General features: G+C 53.4%; 1 protein-coding gene across 1 annotated transcript in view; it reads right to left on the minus strand.

Moving 5' to 3' along the window:
* Pax7 (paired box 7) overlaps positions 1 to 26,009 on the minus strand; it is a 98,009-nt gene that overhangs the window by 31,799 nt on the left and 40,201 nt on the right. The window contains exons 5-7 of the mRNA XM_004850406.3: positions 14,988 to 15,187; positions 8,007 to 8,172; positions 6,189 to 6,391 (exon numbers count right to left, since the gene is read on the minus strand). Of these exons, the coding sequence (XP_004850463.1) occupies positions 6,189 to 6,391; positions 8,007 to 8,172; positions 14,988 to 15,187 (569 nt within the window). The remainder of the gene's footprint in view (positions 1 to 6,188; positions 6,392 to 8,006; positions 8,173 to 14,987; positions 15,188 to 26,009) is intronic.

Here is a 26,009-nt window from a genome sequence, read left to right on the forward strand (position 1 = left end):
AAGGGAGGGAAGGGAAGGGCGGGGCGGGGCGCAGAGGAGCACTGGGCTGGGGTTAAAATCCCGTGTTCCTACAACCCGCTAAGCCCGAGAAATGAATTCTGATCCCTCCAAAACCCAACCTTGGAGAATGTGTGAGAGAAGGGTCTCCTTTCAGGGGCAGGAAATCCTCCACACCTCCTCCTGATGCCCTGGTAATGCCAGGATGTCCCCAATCTGCTTTGAGGAATGGAGAGATTAAGAATAATAAAAAATTGCAATAAAATATGTGTGAAGGAGGGGGTAATTGTGGACAAACGCAGCATTCAAATTCATTTTTCAGCTCTTTTACACACCATTTCAATCTTATTTTCTGCTTGTTAATGAGATCTTGTTGCCTAGACTAGGCAAAACCTTCCAATATCAGGACGTAATTGCACATAATTTTCTCTCCTACTAGTGATTTGCATCAGTTTTTTAAAAATTCTGGGCTATTTAACACCACACAATTCCCCTCCCCACCTTCCTGCCCACAAATCTCTCACTCCCTCCTCCTTCCTTGTCCCTGGTCCAGCAAGACTCATTTTAAATGCTTATTATAAACGCAATGTCGCCAACGAAGGGGCGGGCAAATAAAGAGGGAGGGAGAGGACAGGCATGGAGTCTCCAGTGCCAGTCTGTGCGGGGCACTGCTCAGTTCCCCAGAGCAAGAGGCTGCCTTGGTCTTGTTCTGCTGAGGGGCAAGGGGGCAGTGACATCATGGGCCCAGCGGACGGCTCAGAACCCTGGTTCCACCACTCAGCAGCTCTATGATATTCTGCAAGTTACTTAACCTCTCTGAGCCTGTCTCCTTGCTGTGGGGCCTGAAAGATTCAGACAGGCAAAGCAGTCACACACACACAGGCACCAGCAGGTGTTCTGTTGATGGAGTGTCTGTCCTTGCTTGCTGGGCTCCCAGGAGACTGCAGATGATGCCAGGAGGGCAGCACTGGGCATCTGCTTTGAGATGCGCTCAGGAGGGCCATTCGTAAAGAAACAGGTCAGCCTGCCCTGCAGCTTTGTCTCTCCAGGTCTCTGAAGAAAGGGGAAGTGTGAGGTTTGGGTTCTGATGCTGAACCTGGCTCTGCCCCTAATTGCCAGTGTGGTCCCTAAATGGGCCATCAGGCCAGCCTCTCGGGGCAGGCACAGCACAAGGGCACAGAGGCCTGTGGGGTGAGACTGAATCCTAACTCCGTCGCTTTCTAGAGCCTGGCATGGGGCCTGGCACAGAGCTCAATAAATACGCAGTATTTATTGGATGAGTGGGATGGATGACCCTGGGCAGTGCAATTTCTTCCCCTGTATAATGAGAGTCCTAGATCACTAGCACCTTCCACAAACAAATGCAGGCACATCCTGCCTGTGTGTGCCTGGGTTGCTGTAAGCACTGGCTCCGCACTGCCTGTCACCATCATTACTCTGTCCTTAGCCATGCTGATGAGAGAACCTGGGCCTTGTGCATGCTAAGCCAATGCTCGATTCTTGAGCTGCAGCCCAGTCCCTGTGCCCATAGTCATGACGCTCAGGAGGAAAAGGAAAAGACACTAAGGAGTGAGAAGAGACAAGAAGGCTTGGTTTGCTGGGCTTGAGGTCAAGTGATTAACTGCACACTTGGTATTTTTCATTAGTGGGGGGGGCACTGTAAATGTACAAATCCTTTTTGTGGGTTGCTTCATGTTAAGCTCCAGTGACGAACAAAGGAGACAATGATGAATGAGGGACATTATGAGGGGTGTGGGAACAATGGTGGCAGCACAGAAAGACACAGTGTCAGGAGTTCTTGACCAGGGACTGGAGCCCTAACCTTAACCCCGCAGCATGACTTGGGGGAAATTTTAGGACACTGGGTGCCAGCATCTAGGAAAGGGTGGGAGGAGAGGAAGCTCAAGAATGAGCCCACCGCAACCCTCAGGAGCCAGCCCTGCAGAGGCCTCAGCCCTGGGTGCCCTGCTGGACCCTCCAGCCCAAAGGACCCTCAAGAACTCTGCCCTTAAGTCTTTGCTTGGGATCTGGGGACCAGGAAACCTGTATCTCCAAAGGACTTTTTGATGCCTGTCTCCCCATTGCATGGACTCTCCAGGAGATGCCTGTGTGTCCACCATTACACTAGGACACCTAAGGACAGGGTTTGCCTCTGCCACCAGATTACAAGCTCCTAGGGACAGGGTGGTATCTCCCCATTAGACTGGGGACCCTCAGGGCCAGCCTAGCGTCTTCTTCTCTGTCTCTGTATGTACCGCAAGCCATCATCTGCAGTATTCATGTTGCAAAAGGAGTCTTTTGTCCAACACTGTACTGAGTTGTTTTCTAAGAGTCATTTTCCAGTGAACTGATCCTCTGCCAAGAGCAAAGGGGAGAGAGAGGACTACGGTCTTTGAGTCCTAACCTCAGATGGGCCTGGTTCTTATCCCTACACTTTTCCACTAATGCTGGGGATTAAACTCTGGGCCTCTGTATTGATCTGCATCATCAGCTGCCCTGTCCCCTTTTATTTTGTGACAGGGTCTCACTAAGTCACTAAGTTGTCCAGGCTGGGCTCAAACTTGAGATCTTCCTGCTTCATCCTCCTATTCCCTACACTTCTTTAGAAGGACCCAAGTATGAAGCCAGAGACATCAAATGCTGAGTGCTTAGTGTTGGGTGGCAGCTACAAGGGAACCAAGTCTCAAAGGAGGCTTCTGCACATCTGACCTAGCTGTGCCATTTGCCCCCTGAGCTCCTTGGCCTGTTTTCCCATCCACAACATGGGGTTGCTGAGCTCCTCTCTCCACCATGCTGTACAGGGGTGGGGATTTCTCAGGGCCAGGACAGAGTGAGTGAGTGGCTGCAACTGAGGGCTCTGGAGACCTGGGTTCACATCCTGGCTCTACTCTGTATGTGCATTAAAATATGTGAAACAATCGGAACAGAATCTGAACATCACAGGGGCTCCAGAGTGCCTCTGTCCTTGTCAGGGTCGTATTGAGCATGCCATGTGACTTGATTTCAGCCCCTCCCTGTCTGTCTGCCTACTGCACTGTCAGCTCTACCAGGGCTGGGTCCCCCCCATTCTGTTACCAACTTATCCCAAGGACTGGCAACAGTGGCCAGCACACAGTAGGTGTCTCTGTCTTCTCGGTCACCCCCTTCAGAGACAGAGCACAGGCGCAGAGCTGAACTGAGCAAAGGGCTTTCCTGTGAAATCCTGTCTCCAGGGAGTCCCTGGGGCTCAGCAGCACCCACTTCTCGGCCAGTTGGAGACAAGAAACCCGAATCAACTCACAGAAAGAAGGACAGCAAAGCAGCACTGTACTGAGCTACATGTCCCAGGTCTGCACAGAGGCTCTGTGACCCCCACTTCATCCCCTGGTAGCTTCTGTAAGAATGAAACACCCCCTAGTTCTGAGGACCAAAGCTATCAGGGCAACAGGTGGGACCCGAAATCATGGCTACCAGGGGGAGACCCCATCTTCTCCCTGTTGCCCAGGTGAGCTTCAGAGAAGCCCCTCCTGCAGGGTGCTGGGGGCACCAGAGTCCAATGTCCCTACACAGTGGACATCCTGGCCTCATCCCTCCCAAGACCCCAGAGATGAGCCCAAGATGTCTGGTCTGGGGCTCAGAGAGAGAGGGGTTCAAACCCACAGTTGGGCTTTGAAATGGTGGGAACTTGGGCCCCCCACACCCGCGGGAGGCCTGGGCCATCTCATACACACAGAGCCCCACAGCCTGCCTGCTGCTCCTGCCGCTGCCATGCACGGCCCCTCCCCCCCTCCCCAGCAGCTGTTCCCTTCCTGGTCCCCTCTGCCCCGGCAACCCCTCCATCTGTCTTCACACCTTTGGTGGTAACTCCGGGCAGTCCAAGGCTCACCCAATCCATCACGCCCTCAGCTTTCTGCCTGAGCCTCCCGAGGGCCTCTGGCTTTGCATTTTTGTGCTCACTGGGCAGAGGAAACCTGAATCCCACTCAGGAACTTCCAGGAAGGGGTGAAAATACAACGTCCAGCTCCCAAGCCTTTAAACCTAGAGATGAGGAGCTCCCCTGTGGCGTACCTGCTCACACTAGTGGGCCCTGTTTCCCCCCCTCTTCCCTCTCTCCATGCCTATCACCCCATCCCAAACTCCATTCGAAAGGCCAGGGACCCTTCATTTGCGGTGATGAAAGTCCTGCTTCAGGACAACGAGACAGAGTGAGCAGGGAAGAGCATCGGTTAGAGACTCAGGCCCTGGCTTCTCAGCCCTGGGCATCTGTAAAGTGACACGGCTGTCCCATATAATCTCCAGATCCCTCTTCAGCTTTCCAAACTTGTTTTGTCTCACAGGGCCAGGCCTGGGCCCCATTCCGGATCTCGGCAAGGTCCTCTCCTAGCAGGTCCTGGGATCCTCCCATGTATATCTCCCAACCCACCGCTGGAAGGTTGGACCGGACAATTAGCCCTTACACTAATGAGACAGAGGTCATGACCTTGAGCCCCAGAAGTGGCCAATTAGCTCCCCAGGGGAAGCCCTCTGGATGCAGGCTTTGAATGTGCAGGGTTTTGTGCATTTGGGATACCAACAAGAGAATAGGGGAAGCCTGCAAGGACCAGTGCTGGGGACAACAAGTTCAGCAGTCAGTGGCATCACCTCTAGGGGCTAGTGTGAGGGGCTGCCCGTGTTTCCCTGGCACTCACTCTGTGCCAGGACTCAGCTGAGCGCCTTATGCAGCTGGATCTTTCTTTCAAACCTCAACTATGCCCATTTCATGGGTGAGAAAATCAAGGCATAGAGAGGGAAAGGGACCTGCCCTGGGCCTTCCCTACTATTAAATGCTGGAACGGAAATGCAATTCACTCTCAACTATGCAAATTAATAGAGGCATAGGAAAGAACCCAGACATGCAGAAAATTAGCATTCTTGGGAGTGTTTTGGAGCAGAGGTTGGCAATTTTTTTTTTCTGTATGGGCCAGCTGGGAAGTATTTTAGGTTTTGTAGCCCCTATGGTCTCTTTCAAAATTACTCAACTCTGCTGTTGTTAGAGAAACATTGCCATAAGAGGTTGGACATGGCTATGTTCCAATAAAACTTTATACAAACGGGGCTGGATGATGAGGCCTGCAGGGTGTTGCTTGTGGTCCTCCTCTGGCTCCTTTTCCCCCTTAAGTTAACAGGTTTTCTATGTTAATTATATCATCCAGCAACAGGAGGGCAAGACAACTAACATTTACTTGGCTCTTCTTGTGCCAGGCTCTGTGCCAGAGGCTTTGATCCATTAGCACACCGAGCTCAGCCAACATCCTTTGGTAGGAGGGTAGTAACAATCCCTCTGTTTACTGAGGGATAAACAGAGGCTCCCAGAGGCACACTGGCCTGAGAGCGCCCTGAGCAGCGCAGCTGGGCTTTAAACCCTCCCCGAAGCCTGCACCATTTCCATAGCACCACAGCTGTTCGGATCGGCTTGCATCACGCGTCTGTACTCTCCCCACAGACATGGGGGGTGGGGGGGGGCTCAGCAGGTGGGAGACAGAGTAAAACCAATCTCAGCTTTAACTCCTTCCCCCATGGGGATCTGGGCATCTGCTATAGCTGCAAAGATAAGCCCAGTAGTCTCTCAAATTCACCAGGACTTCCGGCATCTTCAGGTCCCAGTCCCCAAACCCACCAATCACCACCACAAGCCTGGCACTATCTTTCCCATTTCACCCAAAGGAGGTCCTAGGACTTCTATCAGCACTACCAGGCAATAAATGGCTTAACCAGCTGCCAATCACATGTGAGTGAACTGGTTCCCAAGATCCAATCAGAGTATAGTTCCTGGTCCAGAACCTCATCAGAAAGAGCACAGGACAGCAGAAACCAGGAAAGGCTCCTGGTTCTAAATCAAAACCCCAGGTGCTGGCAGCTTGCACCAATGCAATGTCTAAATGCACCTGACTTTCATGAGGTGAGTGGGGTGCTGTTGGGCTGAGAGCAAGTCCATAAAATAACCCGTTTATTTCCAGGGAGCAAGAAAAAGGAATCCTTTCCTCCACCTGCATCAGCTTGAGGCAGGTCAACCCAGGACAAAGTCACAGTGATAAGTGAAGGTGAAAGGAGCATTTGCCCTTCCACTTAAACCCTCTCGAGGTACCACCAGCCAGTGGCTTCGTGGAGACCATGAATTCTGAGCCAGCAGGCATCTGGTGATAGACTGGGGGCAGAGGGGAGCAGGACCCTACCTGAGGAGACAGGCCATTGCTGACAGGGTTCATGTGGTTGGAGGGGGCCCCCGGATTCATGAAGCTGTCAGAGTAGCTGGAGAAGCTGTGGCGGGCTCCGTAGGCAGAGCTGGTGTCCGCGGCCGCGGCAGCCGCAGCCAACCCACCCTGATGCATGGTGGATGGCGGGAGGGGCTGGGGCCGGTGCACGGTGCTGCCCCCATCTGTGGAGAGACCAGAGAGAGATACTGGGTGGGGGACTTCCTCCTGGATGCAGGAAAGAGCCATGAGCCTCCTCACCTATCCCTTGGAAGGAAGGGACCACCTTCTCAGGTGACTTGGGATGGGACAAGCTGGCTCTGGACAGCACCAGGGACTGTCCATGTCTTAGCTGAAACCCAACCAAGATTCTAGACATCCTCTAGGCAACCGTCCACTAGCCTTGTTGCACGGTGCTAGGCACATACTAGGTGTTCGATAAACATCAGCTGCACTGAGATGCACACCTCACTGGAAACGCTAATCCACCCAGGCTGGTCCTGTCGGTGGCCTGTGAGCACTGACCACTGCCAAGTGCTTTTACAGATGGTGTCCACAGGCACAAAGCAAGAATGTGACTCATTTTACAGGCGAAGACACTGAGGCTGGGCAGGGCTAGGTGCTCATGCAAGATAACCAAGCTGAGGATGGTGGACCAGCCTTTGAACACCCCGACTCCAGAGCCTTTTCTGCTCCTAGCTACTGTGTGCTGTGCTGCTGTGGCCCGGCCTCTCTGCAAAGCCTTCCAGTTGGGGACGCTGACTCTCCTCAGCTTTCCAGGTGAGGTCTGGAGGCAGAGAGCAAGCAGTGTGGTTCCCAGTGTGGACCAAGGTGGGGAGACAACAGGGCAGGGTCCAGGAAGGTGGGAGGCAACCCTTCTCCCCTACAAAACCATCTCCCCTCAGACCACCTTCCCTTTTCCCCCTCCCCAGACTCTCCCGCCTACCACCCCCTTGCCTCTCCCCTCCTTCCAAAGCCAGGTGCAAATCCCTGCTTTGAGAACGGGTCCCAAGGGACGCCTCCTCCCCAGGACTGTCTCAGAGGCCTGACCACACTCAGCACAGTTGGCATAGGGGAAGGAAGGGTTGATTCTTCAGACTCGAGGGAGGGTCTCTCCAAGCAAGTTTCTTCAGGTCCTCCAAGGAGGCCTGACCTTTAGTCCATCTCTGAAAATGGCTCTTTCAAGCAACAGACGGGCAAGACAATGAGATTCTAGAAAGTTATTTAAGCCCCTTCGTAAATTTTTGATATAGATTGAAGGTTAACTTGATCTCAAAAAATTGTCCCAGTAGCCTCCCAGTACCTGCATACACACACACACACACACACACACACACACACACACACACAGACGCACTCCACTCTCTCACATTTGAAAGACTCAAGACTGTGATTACACACGGACCCTTGGAGAACCTTCTAATCCTTTCCCTCCAAAGTTGTTCTAAGCACTCCAGATCCTGGATGTTCAACGTGTTGTCCCTGGGCCAGTAGCTTAGACCTCACCAGGGAGCAGGCAGGTATTTTAATAAGATCCCAGATATGTGTTTACTTTACGCTTTGCATAGCTAGGGTCTAAAGAGGTGCACAGGGGCTGCCTGTTGATCCTCTCTCCACGCCCTGCAGCCTCCGGACAGAGCCAAGAACTTCAAGAGCAGGGCTGCAGGGCTTTTCTTTTTTGTTGCAATAGTCTGCCCACAGTAAAGTACACAAGAAGTCATAAAAGGAAGAACTCTTGTCAGAGAAAGAAAGACAAGGAAGGTTGGGCAGGGAAGGGGAAAAGGGGTGGTGGACACTCACCTTGGGAGATGGTGGTGGTGGGGTAGGTGGAGTCTGGCAGCTGGTAAGGGGGCAGCGTGGGCATGCCGGTGGGCGGGAAGCCTCCTGGCAGAAGGTGGTTAAACGCTGCCAGTTGGTTGGCTCCTGCCTGCTTGCGCCAACGGGCACGGCGGTTACTGAACCAGACCTGGGGGAGGGAGAGCAAATAATGGAGATCCCAGGCCTGGCAGAAACACAGTTAGAACCAGTCCTCAGAGCCATCAGCCAGCATCCTCCTCCAGGAAGGAAACCCACCTTCCTGTATCATGGATGGAAGTAGGGTTTACATCTAAAATGTTCCCAAAAGCCTTGAGTGTGGGAGGTGATTGGATCGTGGAGGCGAAATCAGTGGATTCCTCCATGGATGAATTCATGGCTGAATATGCTATGACGAGGCAGGGCCTGGCTAGAGGTGAGTCTCTGGATGCTGTGACCTGGAAGAGTGCATTCTTCTCTCCAGCTCCTCTTTTCTTTCCTTCTCTGCTTCCTGGCTGCCGTGGGTTGAGCAGCCATCCTCCACCATGCCCTTCTGCCATGCTGTTTCTGCCTTGTAGTCAGTCAGCCATGGAGTGAGCCCACTAAAACCATGAGCCAAGTTAAACTTTGTGTCCTCAAATTGTGGGTGTTGGGTAACTTTCCAGCAATGGAAAAGTGACCAATATGGATGATTTCATAGGCATGATCCCTTCTGTCTTCACAGACACCATAGAGGGGCTCTTATCATTATTTCCATTTCACAGATGAGGAAATGGAGGTCTGGAGAAAGTCGGTGACTTGGCCATAAGACAGGGTGAATTGAAGCTCAGACAAGTACGAGTGACTCTCAGCCCAGTGCTCTTCCCACTTACTCCAAGTCCTGCCTGTCTGGCTAGCTCCAAAACACCTCACTCTCTGCTTCCCCCAGGAAACCCTCCAGGAGGACCCTGCACATCTGGAGTACACCTGGATGGGACCCGTGCTCTAGACTCGGCTGCATAGGCTCATTCTTTGTCTGGGGACTGAGACCTCACTTTGCTTACACAGCCTGTCCCCTTGGAATGGGAAACACATGCAGGGGTTTATCACACACTAGGGAAACACTAACTTCATGTCTTTGAGCCTCCCTTTCCTCCAATCACTGGGCTCGCATTTACACATCTGTCTACATAGACTCATGAGACACATTCTCCTGTTCCCACTTCACAGTAGTTCAAGGGTCCTGCATTCTGCATTCACTGCTGGACACCCTACAAGTGCTCACCAAATACTTACTGAATGGATGAATGAATGAACAAGTGAGTGAATAAACAAGGGAGGCCTTAGTGTGTCTTTCCTGGGGCTTTTCCTGGGGCTGAGGCACTCAGAGGAGCCCTTCCCAGTGGGGTGATGACCCCAACTTCCTCTGCCACCCAATCACCCACAATGCCCAAACCTGGGGATCACATCTGCCAAGCGGGAGGAGGGCAGATCAGCTGGGTGGAAGGCGCTTTCGCACCCATGACACTGCTGGTCTTCCTAGGTCCTTCCCAGGGAAGGAGCTGTGTCTGCTTCCTGGGTTGGAGGAAGGGAGCCGCTGCTCTGACCCATTTCAGTTTCACAGGGAAAAGACAGAAGCCCAACGAGGGGTGAAAACTTCTGGCTCCCAAATAAAACCAAAGTCCTAGCTTCTCCCCACCTTCACAGGACACTGATGGTGTCCACAGGGGTATCCTGGGCTGGGCTGGGCCTGCAGGTAGGGCTGAAGCTGCCCTTCATGGCGCCTGTCTCCCAGAGAGCCCGAGGAGACAGGGGATGCTGGATGAGGTGGGTGGAACTGGGACCATGGCTTCAGGTGAGGGGTACTCCACTCCACCACTCCCTAGCCTTCTGGGCCCTGGAAGGGAAGGTCTCAGTTTGGTGCTAATGCACCCTGAGTGCCTTCCTTAGTATTTGCTAATCTCTGTTTAGAACCCAGGGTGGAGCCTTTGCAGGTGACATTTCCCTGCAACACTTTAATCATGTTTGTTTTCCCTGTGCATATTCTTTTTACAACTGCCTTATCTTTATAGAAGTGATACATGCTTTTACCTTAAAATACAGTGACTTTATTAAAAAGTAATCCCCGGCTGGGGATTTAGCTCAGTGCTTCTGCCACCTGCCTAGAAAGCGCAAAGATCTAAGTTCGATCCCCAGTACCCCCCCCCCCCCGCAAAAAAAAGTAAGTGAGTTGGGCCGGGAATCTAGCTCAGTGGTTTTGTCACCTGCCTCGAAAGTGGAAGGACCTGAGTTCGATCCCCGGTACCAAAAAAAAAAAAAAGTAAGTGAGTGAAGCCAGGCATGGTGGTGCCTGCCCCTGTAATCCCAGCTCCTCAGAAGGCTGAGCCAAGAGGATTGAAAGTGTGAGCCCAGCCTGGGCAACTTACTGATACCTTGTTTCAAAATAAGAAACAAAAATGGCTAGGGTTGTAGCTCAGTGGTAGAGTGCCTTTGGATTCAGTCCCCAGTTTCAGAGGAAAAAAACAACCCCAAGTAACTACAGGTAAAACATGAAGGTGACAAAAAGTCTTGGAGTTGGCTGGGGAATGACCTGAGTTTGGGTGCACTGCCATAGCTGGCAGAGCAGCAGCTGTTCCCTAGGTGTGGCTCATGTTTTCCTTAAATACAGCTGTAAGCAGCCTCCTCTGTTCGTCCTCTGCCCTGCCCTTCCTTGGCCCAGCTCCCTCCCTCTTTACTTTCCTCTCCTCTCCTCAAACCCTTCCAGGCCCTCTCCTGTGGCCGGGGCAAGGCCCTAGGGATGGAGGCACACAGGACTTGGGCCCAACCCTGGTGCTGCCTTCTGCCTGGCCTGGCCCCGACAGTGAGCTTGGGCGCAGCACTCAAGGCTCCAGAAAGAGGCCAGTGCAGGGGCTTCAACCTGGCTTCTCAGAACCCGGGAGGGCTTTCTGGGGCAGTACTCTCCTCTGTCTTCCCCCCTGGTCCTGGCCAGGCCACCTCCCTTCTCACACTGTGAAGCCTGATGACTCAGACTGGGGACCCTGGAGCCACCTGCCTGGCTCTGAATCCTGCCTCCACTCTGGCTAAGAGAGGAAATCTCATGGTGTCTCTATGCCTTCCTCTACTAGAATGGAGCTAATAATACCACCTGGAGGTGGTTCTGGACCGCCAGTGAGTTACACAGGCAGGGTGCTTAGGCAGCGTTATCGTGCATTTAGTATTCTACAGAATATCCTCAGACTTGGTGGAGCCGGAAGGGCTCTTGGCCAGCTCTAACTCAAGCTGCTCATTGACAGAGAGGAAACAGGGGCTTTAAGAGGGGCAGCAGCTGCCCCAGTGCCCCACCCAGATGCCCCATCAGGGCTGAGCTCTTTGAAAGCAGAGGGTGGGTTTACAACTTTGCGTGAGTGCTCATGCTGCACATGCTAAGCAGGGGCTCTGCCCCTGAGCTACACCCATGACCCCAGTTATGCATTTTTGCTCCTTCTCCCAACACCCAGCACAGGGAGCAGAGCACAGTAGGCACCATCTGCTTGCAGAGCTGACTGACCTGGTTCTCTCTGGACAATGAGCAGATAGACCTGGGCTCAGGCCCAGCACAGTGACCACCGTGTCCCTCGGAAGCCACTTCCTGGGCTTCCATCTATAGTATAGAGAAGAAAATAACATCTACCTCCTAGAGTTAGGGAGGACCAAGGAGGACACTGTAGGGTGCTGAGTATCCTGCCTGACGTCACACAAATCCCGAGATGCTATGCCAACATCCAGTGCGAGGTGTTAATGAAGGGGCCCCTCTGGTGTCTCCACAACGGCGTTTCCGTTCAGAGAAAACCAAAGCCAACAGCAGAGTCCCAATTTGGGGCCACAGTGCTTAGTGCCACTGCACAATTCCTTGATTGCTTGGTGCTCATCACCAAGGGACAGGGACATTTTCATAGGCAGGCCCGGGAAGTGCCAAGGGGTGACCCCAGGTTCCAGCACCTCTGAGGCCTCTGTTTCTAGAAGATGCTCTTGGGCTCAGGACACAGCCAATGTGTTCGCCTCCAAGGTTGCATGTGAAGACAGATGCAAGGGTGGGGTTAGACCACCAGCTGTTTAAAATGGAAATTCCTTGAGAGGAGTCCTGGGTCCCCAGGCACTGCTTCTCCTGCCTCACTCCCCTTTGCTGCCCTTCCTGGGGCTTGGGGTTCCTGCTGGCTGCACAGGACTTTGTGGTACCAGGTAATGTCACACAGGCTTCCAGAGGAAGCTCCCACTGTGGGGAGCAGGGCTGGAGGGAGCCAGAGGGAGCTCTTTGTCCTAACAGATCCCCACCTGACATAAGGTTCACCTGCTAAGGTGTTTAGCAGAACAGCAGCTCCATGGCTGCAGGCATGGGGCCCAGTGAGTCCTCAGTGCCTAGAACAGCAGCTGGAAAACAGCAAGTGCTCAATAAATGACTGCCAGAGGAATGGGCACGGAGTTGCAAGGGTAGCCAGGGCTGGGACTGCCAAGAACAGGTGGAGTCTTCCTAACAGCCACCCCCTTCCGTGTCCCAGGCATTTCATAAGGGTTTTTTTTTTGTTTTTTTTTTTTTGCATTTAATCACTTAATCCTAGATGAAGACAGACCCTACTATTTTTTCTCTCTCTCTCTCTAGCTTTTGTGGCACTGGGGATCAAACCCAGGGCCTTCACACTGAGGTATATCCCCAGCTCTTTTTTATTTTTTGTTTGGAGACTGCATCTCACTCAGTCACTAGGTTGCCCAGGCTAGGCTTGAACTCATATCCTCCTGCCTCAGCTTCCCAGAGTGCTGGGATTATAGGTGTGCACTACTGTACCTAGCTCATCTCGCTCATCTCCATTTTGCAGATCAGGGGTAGAGGGGCTGAGCATCCCAGACCACAGACTCTTACAATCAGAGATGACAGCTCGCAAGTCCCCAGCCATAGGATCTCAGCAGTGCTCAGGGGCCTTGAGGTCCTGCCCTGCTCTCTGCACCAGGAATCCTCTTACTAGAGTCCCTGCTTGACTGGACACTGTGCTTTTTTTTTTTTTTTGGTACCGGGGATTGAACTTCGGTCCTTGTGCTTTCGCAGCAGGAGGTGAAACCACTGAGCTAAATCCCCAGCCCAGGACACTGTGCTTTTGCTTAAACATTTCTGGTGACGGGGACCTCATCACCTCGCCAAACAGGTAAGGATGCTAGAGTTTGAAGACATCTTAGTGATCACTGAGTCTCATCCCTTAGCTACAGATGGAAACTGACTTTAGGGAAGGGCAGTGGTCTGCTGAAGGTGACACGGCCAGTCAGAGGAGGCACCCGTGCTCTCAGGCCTGGGCTCTCTGCTGAAGACCCTGCTGCTGGCCATGAAGGCGTTGTTCTCTCCATCTTGGTCCCATCCATGGGGGCCTCTCAGAGCAGCCTGTGCCTCAGTCCTCTCTCCAGGCTAAATGCTCTTTGTTCATCATTTAAAATCTGACATGTCTGCTTCCCTCCTCTGCTGAGAAAGCTCTGGGGCCAAAGAGGGGGGACCAGTTCTGCCCTAGGGGACTTCCAGCCGGGCCCACAGCAGAGATCTCGCCTCTCAGTGCGAGCCTAGGGGAGTCACAGAATTGCACAGCACTGTCACCTTGGCCTCTTCCTGGCTCAGCAGCTCCTCCATTCCCAGACCTCTTCCTGCCCTGGACCTTGAGTGACACCTGTTTTGGTGTCCCCTGGGCCAATAAAACCACGGCCCTGACAGCCAGGAAATTTTACAAGGAGCCATCAGGCTTCAAGGTGGTGGGAAGCAGTGAGGCCTCCAGACGTGGGAATGAGAAAGCACTCGGGAATGTGCCCAGGACAACAGCTGCTGGGACAGGACGTGTGCAGGGCGGGGGCAGAGCTGGGAGGGGGCTCAGATGTCACCCTGAGAAGAAGGGAGGGAGAGATGTGAGGGCCTTGCCTGCCCCCAGCCCCTTGGGGTCTCTCTCTCTAAGGTAGCCCAAGGCCTCCCACCCTGGGAGTGGGAGGCAGAGAGGACACAGGGTTCCTGGAGGGCTCAATGCCAGTTTGCTTCTAGGACTTTCCCTGTTGCTTTCCAATGCCAGGTTCTGAGTCAGCCTGGGCTTTGGCGTCAGCCAGGCCCCACTCTGCGCCCCAGGAACACCTTTTTTCTGAGCCTATTGCTGCACCTGCGGCTTGAGATGTGTTCCTGTGTGTGTGTGTGAGACCATGCCAACCTGCCCAGGTGGCCTGAAGTGCCACCAGGTCATGTGTGGAGTCCCCAGCATGGGAGCTGGCCCTGGGCGGCACCTGGTGGACAGAAGCACCCCCAGGAAGCAGCTGGGGACCCCTCTGCAGCCCTGCCTCCCAGGAACGGGCTCCCAGCAAGTTGGTCATCACAACCTTTCCCTCTTCTCCTCCCCACCCTCCCCTTTACCCACTTTGGGCCACGGCCCTGAGAGGTGCCCACCCGGTGCTCTGTGCTGGAAACAGCTGAGGGCCTCACAGACATTGTCCTCCTTCCCCACAGCAGGCCCGGAACCCCAGCAGGCTCCTGCCCTTCACCCCTGCTCCCCACTGCCTGGGAACCTCACCCTGAGGGCACACAGGGGATGCTTGAGGTCGGGAGTCTGTCTCCTGCCCTGATGCTTCAAACCTACCCCGCCTCCTGCCTGCTTCCCATATCAGGAGACTCAATACCCATCAGAGGAAGCTAGGCCGGTTTAGAAATTTCCCTCCTAAGCCCTTCCTCCCCTCATTGGAGATCTGGAGGTTTCCCTGCTCCCTGAGTCCTCTCTTTGTTCCTCCTTCCTTCCCTCCCTCTCTTTCTAACCCTCTCTACGTCTTCTATCCCTCCTCCACCTTGCACTGTCCACCTCTCAGTCAGTTAACCAACATTTTCTGCCTGCTGACTCTGTACTTCATGGTTAATTATTCATATGGTCCCTAAGTCCCCTGTTCCCAACCCCCGGGGGTACCCACTGAATGCATGATCTCAGTCCATCTCTGGAACACTCCGAGCACTGCCAGGCACCCCCTCACCTGGACGCGTGCCTCAGTCAGCTTGGTCCTTTGTGCCAGCTCCTCCCGGGTGTAGATGTCCGGGTAGTGGGTCCTCTCAAAAGCCTTCTCCAACTCCTCCAGCTGTTCGGCTGTGAACGTGGTCCGACTGCGGCGCTGCTTTCGCTTCAGCGGGAGGTCAGGTTCTGATTCCACATCCGAGCCCTCATCCAGCCGGTTCCCTATAGCCAGAGAGGGAGGACAGGGCCAGAGCTCAGTGACATGGAGGGTGTGGGGGCTGGGAGGGGGACAAGGGACACACTGTGGCCACCCGGGCACATGCCACTGAGGAACAGGTCCCTGCCAAGCACATGGAAGAAGGATATTCACACCAGCATTGTTTATCAGAGTGAAGGAGGGCAGCTACATCCACACCCAGCACTAGGGAGCTGGATACATACTTTCTAAAAGAACCGTTCCATGCTTTAGAAAGCCAGTCCCCTATAGTTGGGCATTTAGGTTATTTCTGCTGGCATAGGAGGATGCCCATGATGTAATACGTGGGGTGGCTTTATGCTAAAATACATGTCAAAATTTTCCAAATCAAGGAGAATTTTCCCATATATTAACATGCCTCAATATGCCTGACTTTTATAAAAGGCAAGGTAGAAACCCATGTGCAAAGGAAAAGCCCACAATGCATTGTTGAACGCTGTGGTCCAAATGTAGCATCCTCACCTCTAGGCTGGGGGACTTTTGTTTCTGCTTTACATTTGTTTGTATTTTGAGTATTTAAATGACGATTGGGCTGGGGATCATTTAGACAAGAATGCGGTTCACTTAGGGGAAACAGTACCAGGGCGAAGAGCAGAAGGAAGGGGGGTGGGCACCAGAGCTGGTGTCAGGAAGCTCAGACCCAGTCTGGTTCTGCTCCAGATGCCTGTGACCTGAGGAAAGCTACCTCCCCTCCTTGGACCTCAGTTTCCCTATTTGTAGCATGAAGGGTTTTGCTATAACAGCCCCTCGCTGGGATGTCCCAAGACCTGTGAGTGACCTTCCAGGCTGGAAGAGGTGACTTCACTTGGGTGTCCTTGGTTGGGTGATCATGGTCCTCGCTTCATCATTTTCACTAAATTCCACCCTGGAACAAGAGGGTGGGTGAAGACTTCTGGTTCCCTATGCAAAGAGAGCCCAGGAAGCTGAAACCATCTTGTTTCCCAGCTCTGGAGGGGGCTGTCAGGCCAGGAATCTGCTCCTGTACTGGGTCCAGCCTAGGAAGGCAACAGGAAGGGCCTGATCAAGCATCTCAGCTATCTAGGCCAAGAGCCTGGGCACCGAGCTGGTTCTCCACCCCAGCCCCCAATCCTGACCCAGCAGGGCAGATGATGGAAGGGAGAGGCCCAGCAGGGCTGAAGCTAACCCTTGGTAGCACCCGGGGATCTGGGGGAGCATGACAAAGGGGCCAAGGAGAAGCAGGAGGGAGAGGAAAAAAGGTCTTAGCAGACTGCTGGGGAATGTCTTCCTTCCTCCTCACCCTGCCTGCTTTCTCTTTTTTCTCTCTGTCTGCATTTCTCCCTCTACCTCCTTTTCCTTCATCTCTGAAATTCCTAGAAGCACTCTTTTCTGTGATTCATTCATCCATCAGTGCATTTACTGAGCACCTGTTGTATGCTTGGATGGGCCCAGTATGTTGGGTACATGGTCAGACCTGGTCCCTGTGTTCAGGGCACTTGTCTGGGAAAGGCTCAGAGACCATGAGCTCACACTGCAGATGGGAGACACTGAGTCACAGCAAGGCAGAGTGAAATACCCAGAGTTTCTGAGTAAGTATCCAGATGGGCACTCACTCTGTTCTCTCCTGACTGCTCACTAACAGTGTCATGCTCTAACTGCATCAAATGCTGGTGACAAAAAGGCCTAGGCCCCTTCCGCAAGGGACACCCCTACCCTCAAAACACAGTGGAAACAAGAACTAATGCAGTATCTTGTGGAGGTGGAGGGAAGGCATGCCAGACAGAGGGAAGAGCATGCGAAAGGCCCCATGGATCCAAGGGCATGAAGGGTAATTCCATCATGGCACTGCACACATGGCCAGGAGCCAGGTGGTTGCACCAGAGTGTGGAGGTCATTCCCTGGGAAGATCATCCCATCTCAGGCAATGTCCCCCTGCCCCAGCTTCCCTTCCCTCCATCCTTTCATCTTGTCCACTGGGAAGTCATCTCTGCATTTTGTTGACCACTTCCAGGCTGTCCTCAACTCTGGCGCCATGCTGTCCGAACAGGGAATCAATGGCAAGGGAGTCTTGCCTTCACCACTGCCTGGCTCATCCCAAGGCCAGAGACCTGGGGTCAGATCCAAACCTTCCTCTGCCCTGTCCCAGCCAGGGCTGACAGCTGCCCAGACTCCTTCCATCACTGAGTGCAGACCAGGGCAGCCACAGCTGGCTCAGCCCCCTCCCCAGCACGTCTGGGGCTCAGCACCAAATACAGCTAATCCCACAGATTCATTTTCTCAAACTCACAGCATAACCTTAATTTTCTTATGGGGACAAGGAGAGCCAGCTCTTGAGCCCTTGCAAGGAGGAAGTGAGGACTGGCAAGGAGGCAGGAATGGGTACCAGGCTGGTCCCTCCAGGGGGGGTCCTTGAGCTCAGGCAGGAGCTGAGTGAGATGGCATCAGGGTTACTGGGAGTAAAATCAGTGGGCAGAGATTGTACTCAGAGCCAGGGATCAGATAGGGAAGGAGAGTGCCAGTCTGACAGAGGAGGCATAGCCTTGACCTGGAGGAAATCCCCGCCTGATGGAGTCTTAGTTTAGCTCCAATGCAGAACCTTCTACAATGACGGGAATGTCTTAGATCCACATTATCTAAGAGGATCATAATAGCCACGTGTGGTATGGAGCCCTGGACAACTGCCTAGTGTAACCAGAGAGCTGAGTTTTTAATTTTATTTAATTTTAAATCAAATTTGTAGAGCCACACATGGCTGATGGCTACTGGGACAGCACATCCTAGACTGTCTTTAACACATTCTTCTTTCCTTTTTGGTTGTTGTTGTTTTGAGACAGAGTCTTGCTAAGTTGCCTGGAACTTGCACTTCTGCTTCCAAGCACCACGACACTCGGTGTGGTCTGTGTGGTCTCCCTTCTTAGTGGAGAGGGCAGGCCACAGGCTCAGATCTCCCTGCAAGCCAGTCTCTGGTAGAATTTCATAGCACCAGGGCCGGGGATTTAGCTCAGTGGTTCCGGCACCTGCCTTGCAAGCGCAAGGTCCCGAGTTTGATCCCTGGTACCAAAAAAAAAAAAAGAATTTCATTGCACTGTTCATTCTGATGGCATCTCGTCTTTATGGCTTCATTTAGTTACAGGAAATGACACTCATCTGCCACTGACAAATTCACCTCCATGAAACAGTTTTTAAAGTGCTTTTTATAGGGCAAAATATTAAAGAAATAATATGTTGATAAGGCAAAATATTAAAGAAATAATAGGGTTGTGACCAAACTGCAAAGACAGTCAGCAAGTGATCAACAGTTGCTCTACGCTGGGTAAGGGGCAAAATTCAAAGTACTTCTTTTCACCCCAGCCCTGGCATCCTCCCACGCCCCACCCATGGCTCACTCTCCACAGGACATGCAGCCTTCTGAACCCGCCACGGGCTTCTGACCCACAATTCCGGACCTCTCCATCTCCCTGACCCTCCCCACCCCTCACTCGCCAGGGACCTGAGAACCCCACAGCTAGACTGAGTCCAGATTGAGGCCGCAAAGCAGGGCCCACAGGTCTCTGCTGTTTGGGAGGACCTAGAAAGGTCCTCTCCAAGGAGAGTGTTGCCTTAAACCCCTTTGGATGCTGAGAAGGGAGAGCAAGTCTGTCCTGCTGCCCCCAGACAGCCACGGACATCTTATGAAAGCAAGACCGAAGTTTATTGGCGACTTCTGCCCCCTGACAAAGAGCTTCCACTGACTCCCCAGCCCAGCTTTCGGGAAGAGACCCCATTCCAGGGATGTTTCTCAGTGCTGGCTTTGTGTGATGAGTCTATGAAGCTAGGATGGTGGGTTCTTTAACAAACAAGGAAAACTAAGCTCAGAGAGGTTCAGTCATTTGAATAGGGCATGTGGTGTGCCCGTGCTTGGCTCATGAAGAGGAACAGGGAGGAAAGCACTGATTGGGAGCCGACTGGAGGACCCCGTGGGACAGCCCTGGTCCAGTCAGCTGCCTTGGCCTGGTGGACCTGAGACCTAGATTCTGGGGTCAGGCTTTCCCCTTGCTGTGTGGCCTTGGACAAGTCACTTTCCCTCTCTGGATCTTCCTTTTTCAGCTCTGAAAATGAGGATAAAATACATCTCTGCATGCCACACTTGATGGCTGTAAGAGTGGAATAAAGGCTGGGCGTGGTGGAATATGCCTGTAATCCCAGCACTCAAGAGGCTGAGGCAGGAGGATTGCCAAAAGTTAAAGACCAGCTGGGCCTCATAGTGAGTTGAAGGCCAGCCTGAACTACATAGTGAGACCCTGTGTCAAAAAAAAGAGAATGTAATAAAAAGACTTTAAGGGTAATTTGGGACAAGGGCAGGAAGGATAATTATTTTTATTGATGATGGCCATAACAGGAAAGAGGGGAGAGCAGAACAAGGCCAAAGTAGCAGAAGAAGGGACACAAAGGGCCACTGATTCAGTCTCCTGTGCCCCCCTCTGAGGCACCTCCCCTTCAGGCCCCAAGGTACCCTTTAGCCTCCGAGTTAAATTCATCAGCAGGATTAAGTGGAATTGGCCACAGAGACGCTGCTGGTGGGGCTCAGTCCTCCACACACTGAAAGCGGGTCACCTCTCGGTGAAGCATGGGCAGCCGGTGTGGGGAGGGGATATGTGGGGACAGGGACATGGGCACGCATTCATTATCAGACACCAGACTCGGGGTGGCAGCAGGAGCAGCTTTCTGGCCAGCTGTGGCTCCTGCCCCACTCCTCTGCAGCTTCTGTGAGCTGCCAGGGTCCCCAGGGCCAGGTGCTGGCTGGAGATAGCTTCACGGAGGAGGGAGACAGCTAAGATCCTGTCTGTGCTCAGGGACAGGGATGTGGGAGATCCACTCAGAGCAAGGAAGGAACACAGCCCTTACTAATTGTATACACAGCGTCTGCTTTCGGAAGCTTTCCAGGCTGATGGAGGAGGTACCACCCTGTCTGGGGATTTTCCAGTCCGATGGGGGAAGCGCTGGTCCAGAGGAACTGGGGCAAGCACAGAGACAACTACGTGGTTCCCAGAGCCACAGCACAGCCTGAGGACGGAATGGAGGCTAGGACGGGGGACAGGAGACTCAGGGTTTTCAAAGCCCAGGGTGTGCAGGAGCAAGCCCTGCTCTGAACAAAGTGCAGTGCCAGCCGGGCTGAGGGTGGTGACAGACAATCCCCAAGGGTGGCTGGCACTGTCTCTCCCCTAGTGCCACCTCCTTCTAGCCTTCTTCACCAGCCTGGCACACCCGAGGAAGCCATTGCTTGCTGCCAGGCCATTCCAGGATGCTTTAGCTTTGCCAGCCAGACCTTGCAACCATCGACCTGCCCACATGTCGGGCTGACTGCCGTGTGCATGGCTCTCTCCTTTGTTCGCAGCCTCCTTGAATGAGTGAGCCAGGCTCTCTTCACCTCCACATCTTTGAACACAAACTTCCCCTGCCTGGCAGGTCCCCTCTGCCACGGGGCAGAGTCCTCCCCATCTTGGTCTCCCCAGCAAAGCCTCCTGGGCTCACCAGGTGGAATTCAGCACCCTTCCCTGGAGCTCTCAGAAACAGTGAACTGGCCTGGTGATGGGCCTGTTGGTCTCCTGAGGCCGGGAGGTCTTTGAGCACAGACAGCAAAGACAGTGCCTGCCACACAGCAGACACTTAATGTATTCTTCAATTAATACAGCCTGGCAGAATGATGGCTAGGATTCTTCTGAACTCTGAGGCTCTGTAGTGGCCTCACCCTAAACCTGTGCTCAGCCCTCTACAGTTTGCAGGCATTTCACTGTCCGTGCACTTCCCCCATCACCTTGGAGGGTCTAGCAGAACTATTGGTCCCATTGTATGAATGATAACTGGGGTCCCAGGGAAGGGGACCTGGGAAGAAATCCAGTGCCTTGGACTCCCAGCCTGGTGAGAGCCAACTTGGCTACACCAAGTTCCCCGGATGATGGAGAATTTGTTTCCCATCCTGAAAATCAAGGTGGCTTCTCCATCTCCAACCTTTCTCTCCTATCTCTTTTGCTAGAGGAGCAGTCACGAAATAAGGTGCCTGGGATTTCTGAATCTACCCACCTTCCAGAAGGCAGGAGGGAGTCGTCCGTAGCCAACTCCTTTGTCAGCCAAGGTCAGTGGAAGCCAGCAGTGGCCTGAGGTTTGGGGTCTGTCTCTCTGACTCCCACCACAGACCCCCCCCCAGCCCTGTCCCCATGCTCTCCTCTCCAGCCACCTCCCAACCCAGTCTTTATTACAGCTTATCATAGGCCCGGCATGGAGCTGCAGCACAGAAATGAATCCCATAATAGTTGATATGCGTTTTAATCAAGTAATTCGGGCAGAGCCGAGAGCCAGCGAGTGTGGGCTGGGCCTCCCTGAATACCAAACAGGCCTGGGTGCAGGCTTCGGAAAATGGAAAAGTCATTTACAGCCCAGCTGGGGGCCAGCGACTGGGGCCTTGGCCAGAGCCCTCCTGGCCCCTCCACTTGCAAGAACCACTCAGCTGTAACCACGGCTCGGGTCTGGCCGACTGCAGGAGCTGGACTGCATCAGGGCAGAGTGAGAGGCGGTGGGGCAGAGAGGTGGGGTCGGGGGGGCAGGTTGCAAGTTCATCAATCCACTCCTCTGCCCATGCTGCTCTCTGGTGCCCATCTAGTACTGGGCACTGCCACCCAGCCTCACCCATCCTTTAGGCCCCTCCCCTCCCCTTTTACGCCTCTGTGCACCCAGCTCAGCACCAATGCCTAGAAAGGTGGTGCTCCACTCGCATTTGCCCATTAGCTCAGCTCTCACTTCTGGTTGAATGTGACTGCTCACCGCAACCGACACACACTGTCTTCTGTCTGGGGAGCAGAGACCTTGGCCAGGTGCCATGCCCTCCCAGGCTGCACAGCCAGGTGGTGTGTGGGGCCAGCCGGGTGCTCAGGTGAAAGAGGGTCCTGGCAGATGGGTTCTCCATTAACTCCCCTGGCCCTGCTGACCCCCTCCCCACAGGTCCAGAGGAGCCAGAGCATCCTGTGGCCACAGGGCACCTGGGGACTCCATTGTCTCTGTGCACTGGCCAAGGCCACCATGCAGAGTCTGGGCCCTGAGGTAAGGCAGGGATGCAAACAGTTCTGTCTGACTCCAAATCCTGTGCTACTTCACCTTCCGATTGGAGGAGAGGAGAAAGCGTCTTGAGAGAAGACGGAGTTGGGAAGCTCACTTTGCGCACAACTAAACTTGACAAACCTTTCCTTCTCCAGGAAGTCCCTGTCTAACCCATTAGGCTGCGTTGTAAAATTGTGAACCGGAAGTAGACAATTTATACCACAAAATGTTCTAGGATCATGGATCTGTGCTAACAGCATGGTACTTTTCTTAGGCACTAGAGGGCACTGTTTATACACTCCTACCAGGAAGGGTCAGCTCTAGGAAGAAGGAAGTAGTACTGCTTGAAATGGTACTGTGTGGTTGCAAGACCAGAATTCAGAGTCATGTTTCTCAGGACAGATCTAAAGTTACTTCTTCTACAGTGAACTGTGAACTAAGCACATGTCACATATGGGAGAGAAGGGACAGAGTATGAAGGGGTGGAAACATCTAAGCCAGGGTCAGTTTGACAGGAAGACTTCCTGGGTACAGATATATCAAAACCAAGATTTACCTACCTTAAGACAAGAGGTTGAAGCTGAAGGTGTTATGAGGGCTCTTGCAACTTGCTGTCTTTAACCTGCTGGTGCCCAATGCAGCTATGAGTTAATGAGGAGTTTGGAGAGGGGACAGCAGCTATAGATTAGTGTGGGGGGTTATTTTAAGTGGGTATCTTGGGCAGGAACAATCTCACCATAAGAGGAGCTCAGTCCAAATCTCTTTTTACCTCTTCCTATGGCTTTAAGACCACCTGGAAACAATCACCAGTGTCATTCACTTCTTCCCTGGTTATTTGGATCACTTATTGATCAGGTCACTTAGCAAGCAGAGAGCAATTCTGGGTGCCAGGCAGAGCAGAGCCCACTATGCCAGCTCCTGACAGCCCGGCTGACCTGGTCCTTTCCTGGGATGTGGCTGGGGCAGCAAGGGCTGGCACTGGGGGACTGGCAGAAAAGAAGGACAGAGGCTATGGGCTCCGAAGAATCTGACTTTGATTCTGGGCCTGCCTCCCACCAGCCACAGATGCTGGGTGTGTCATTTCCAGAATGGGGATAGTGACAGAAGTGGGAAAAGGCTGGGGAAGAGAGGGCAGAGTGTCTGGGGAGCCACAACCCGCACCTAGGATCTCCCATCACACAGAGCACAAGTTGGAGACTCCAGGCTCAGTCTCCAACCTGTGCTGTGACCTTGAGCACACCACCTGTCCTCTGGGACCGTTCATTTCCTTGTCTATCCACCAGAAGTAAGAACTGTCATGATGCCTCCTCCCTGGGCTCCAGGGATGGAAACTCGAGAGCTACAAAGCGGTGCCCAGCCCCACACCAACCCAGGAAAGTGACTCAGTTCCTCTGGGTCTTGATTTCCTCATCTGTAAAATGAGGAAAACAACATTCCAACCTCATGGAGTTGCCTTGCCTGAGGATGAAAGAAATGACTGCAAGACCAGGGTGTAGTACTATGCCTGGGACACAGCAAGTACCCAATAAGTGTGTACTGTTGTTATGAGTGAAGACTAAATTTATTTCCGTATCCACCTCCCCCAGGCAAGTGCTTTTGCCTGGCACAAAACACAAAGGCAAAGAATGAATGAACGAATGCCTGAATGCATGCTCTTTTGTCACCCCATCCTTATTCCCCTAAACCCAGCCACAGCCAGATCCCAAGTCCCCTCCTTCTCCCGGGACTGTCCAGAATATGCACAGTGCCTACAGAGTGGACAGGATGGGGTCTAAGGTGAGCGGTTCAGCCAAAGCACAGTGCTATGGACACTAAGAAGCCACTGAAGGGGACAGACCCTTGGGGATCCAGGGTACATGGCGGTCTTGGGGAGAGGCCTCTGTATCAGAGAGGGGATGGCAGCCAGTGCTCTATCTGTGCCCACAGAGCCACCATGAAAAGACCCTGCGACTGAGGCATGGAACCTGCTAGACCCCATCCCCGGCACCGGAGCCACCTGAGGACCCAGGGTGGACACTGGCTTCAGGACCTGGCCCTGCTTCCCTCTGTCCACCTAACCTGGCCTCAGGCTCATCCACCAGGAAAGGCTTGTGCTGGGGCTGCTGGGGTCCCCCAAGGGGTGGCGTGCAGGCCATGGAAGGACACACGGAAAGGTGGCACTGAGGAGTCCAGCCTCACTAGGCACTCACTAGGCAACTCAAGTTGCCTCACTGCAACCTAAAAGCTTGGGTTAGTATTAACCTAATTTTCCAGGTGAGGAAACTGAGGCACAAAGGGATTAAGTAACCCAGTGGCAGAGTGGCAGTTGAGCCCAGGCAGCTGGTCCCAGAGCCGCCACTTAATCACCATGATGGCACTGCCAGTTGACACTGCAGGTCCTCGTTGCACCAACCAAACAGGCCTCAGGCCCTCACACCATTTCCTGCTGCCCAACAGGCCCGTATCCCAACCTGGACTTGAAGCCTACCTCCTCCACACAGCTCTCTGTGACTGCCACATAGAGAAGTACACGAGCCCCCGTGGCACCCGCCCTTCCTGTCACCCTCAGCCGTTGGCAGCCACTCCCTCTGGAAACTCATGATTGGGTTTTAATGGCTATGACCTGTTTGCCAAATAACCTTACACCCAGTTGTAAGAGATGCCGGGCATGGGAACTGGGTCTCCCTGTCAGACTGGGGACCCCCAGAGTAAAGACAGTGCCATCACAGGAAGACAGGGAGTTCCTAGAGGGGCGATTATATTTCTCTTATTTTCCCGGGTGCTTCCTTAGAACAGGGTGACTGTGAACACTTCTGTAGTTTATATCACTGGGAATGTTCTTAATAACAATTCCTGAGAGAAACTGCAACCACCAGTTACATAAAGAAGCCACAAGCCAGGAGTGGGGCACACCCCTTGTAATCCCAGCCACTCAGGAGGCTGAGGTAGGAGGATCACAAGTTCGAGGGCAGCCTGGGCAACTTAGTGGGACCCTGTCTTAAAAAACAGAAAGGGCTGGGGGCAGGGGATTTAGCTCAGTGGTTTCGCCCCCTGCTGCGCAAGCACAAGGACCCAAGTTCAATCCCCGGTACCAAAGGAAAAAAAAAAAACCAGAAAGGCTGGGGACGTAGCTCAGTGGTAGAGAACCTGTGGGTTCAATTCCCAGAACTAAAAAACAAAATAAAACAAAGCCCATGGACTGTCAGTCATCAGGCAGACCTGAGCTCCCAAGTCAAAGCTTCTCTCCCAGAACTTTGCTGCCGACTCTCTCTCTAGAGCCATTTCTACCCATCAGCTTCCCCGCTCCCAGCATTCGGCACAGGAAGCCAAAGCCCAGCACTCTGGAGGCTCTGGCATGAAGGTCCCCCACCTAGGGACAGGCGATTTCTCAGGCTCCTGCCTTGTAACAGAGGATACCCTAGGAGGGGGGACACTGCTGGCCAGCTGAGCCCAGATTGTAGAGAACTGAGTCCAACAGTCCTCCTCCCTGGGCAGGTGGTGGTGACGCAGGCCATGCTTAGGTCCTAAGAGCATAACCTCTGCCTGGGACGCTGCCTCCGGAAGTGACTTCTCCCTCTGTACACACTGATGCTGCCAGAGCCCCGCACTCAGTCACTCCCGATGCACTGTCCCCTCCCCAACTTGCTGTGGGACCTCTGTGGGGTCTAAACCCCTCTCTCTGAGCCCCATTTTCCCCACCCCCTCGAAAGAAGAGGTCCTGTTGGATCTCTAAGATCAACCTCAGAAAGGGCTGAGCCTGATCTATTCATTACTTCTCCT

The sequence above is a fragment of the Heterocephalus glaber genome, unplaced genomic scaffold (assembly GCF_053883595.1).
Source record: "Heterocephalus glaber isolate CG9 unplaced genomic scaffold, H.glaber_assembly_v1.0 deba00001452, whole genome shotgun sequence".
In the NCBI taxonomy this organism is placed as follows: domain Eukaryota; kingdom Metazoa; phylum Chordata; class Mammalia; order Rodentia; family Bathyergidae; genus Heterocephalus; species Heterocephalus glaber.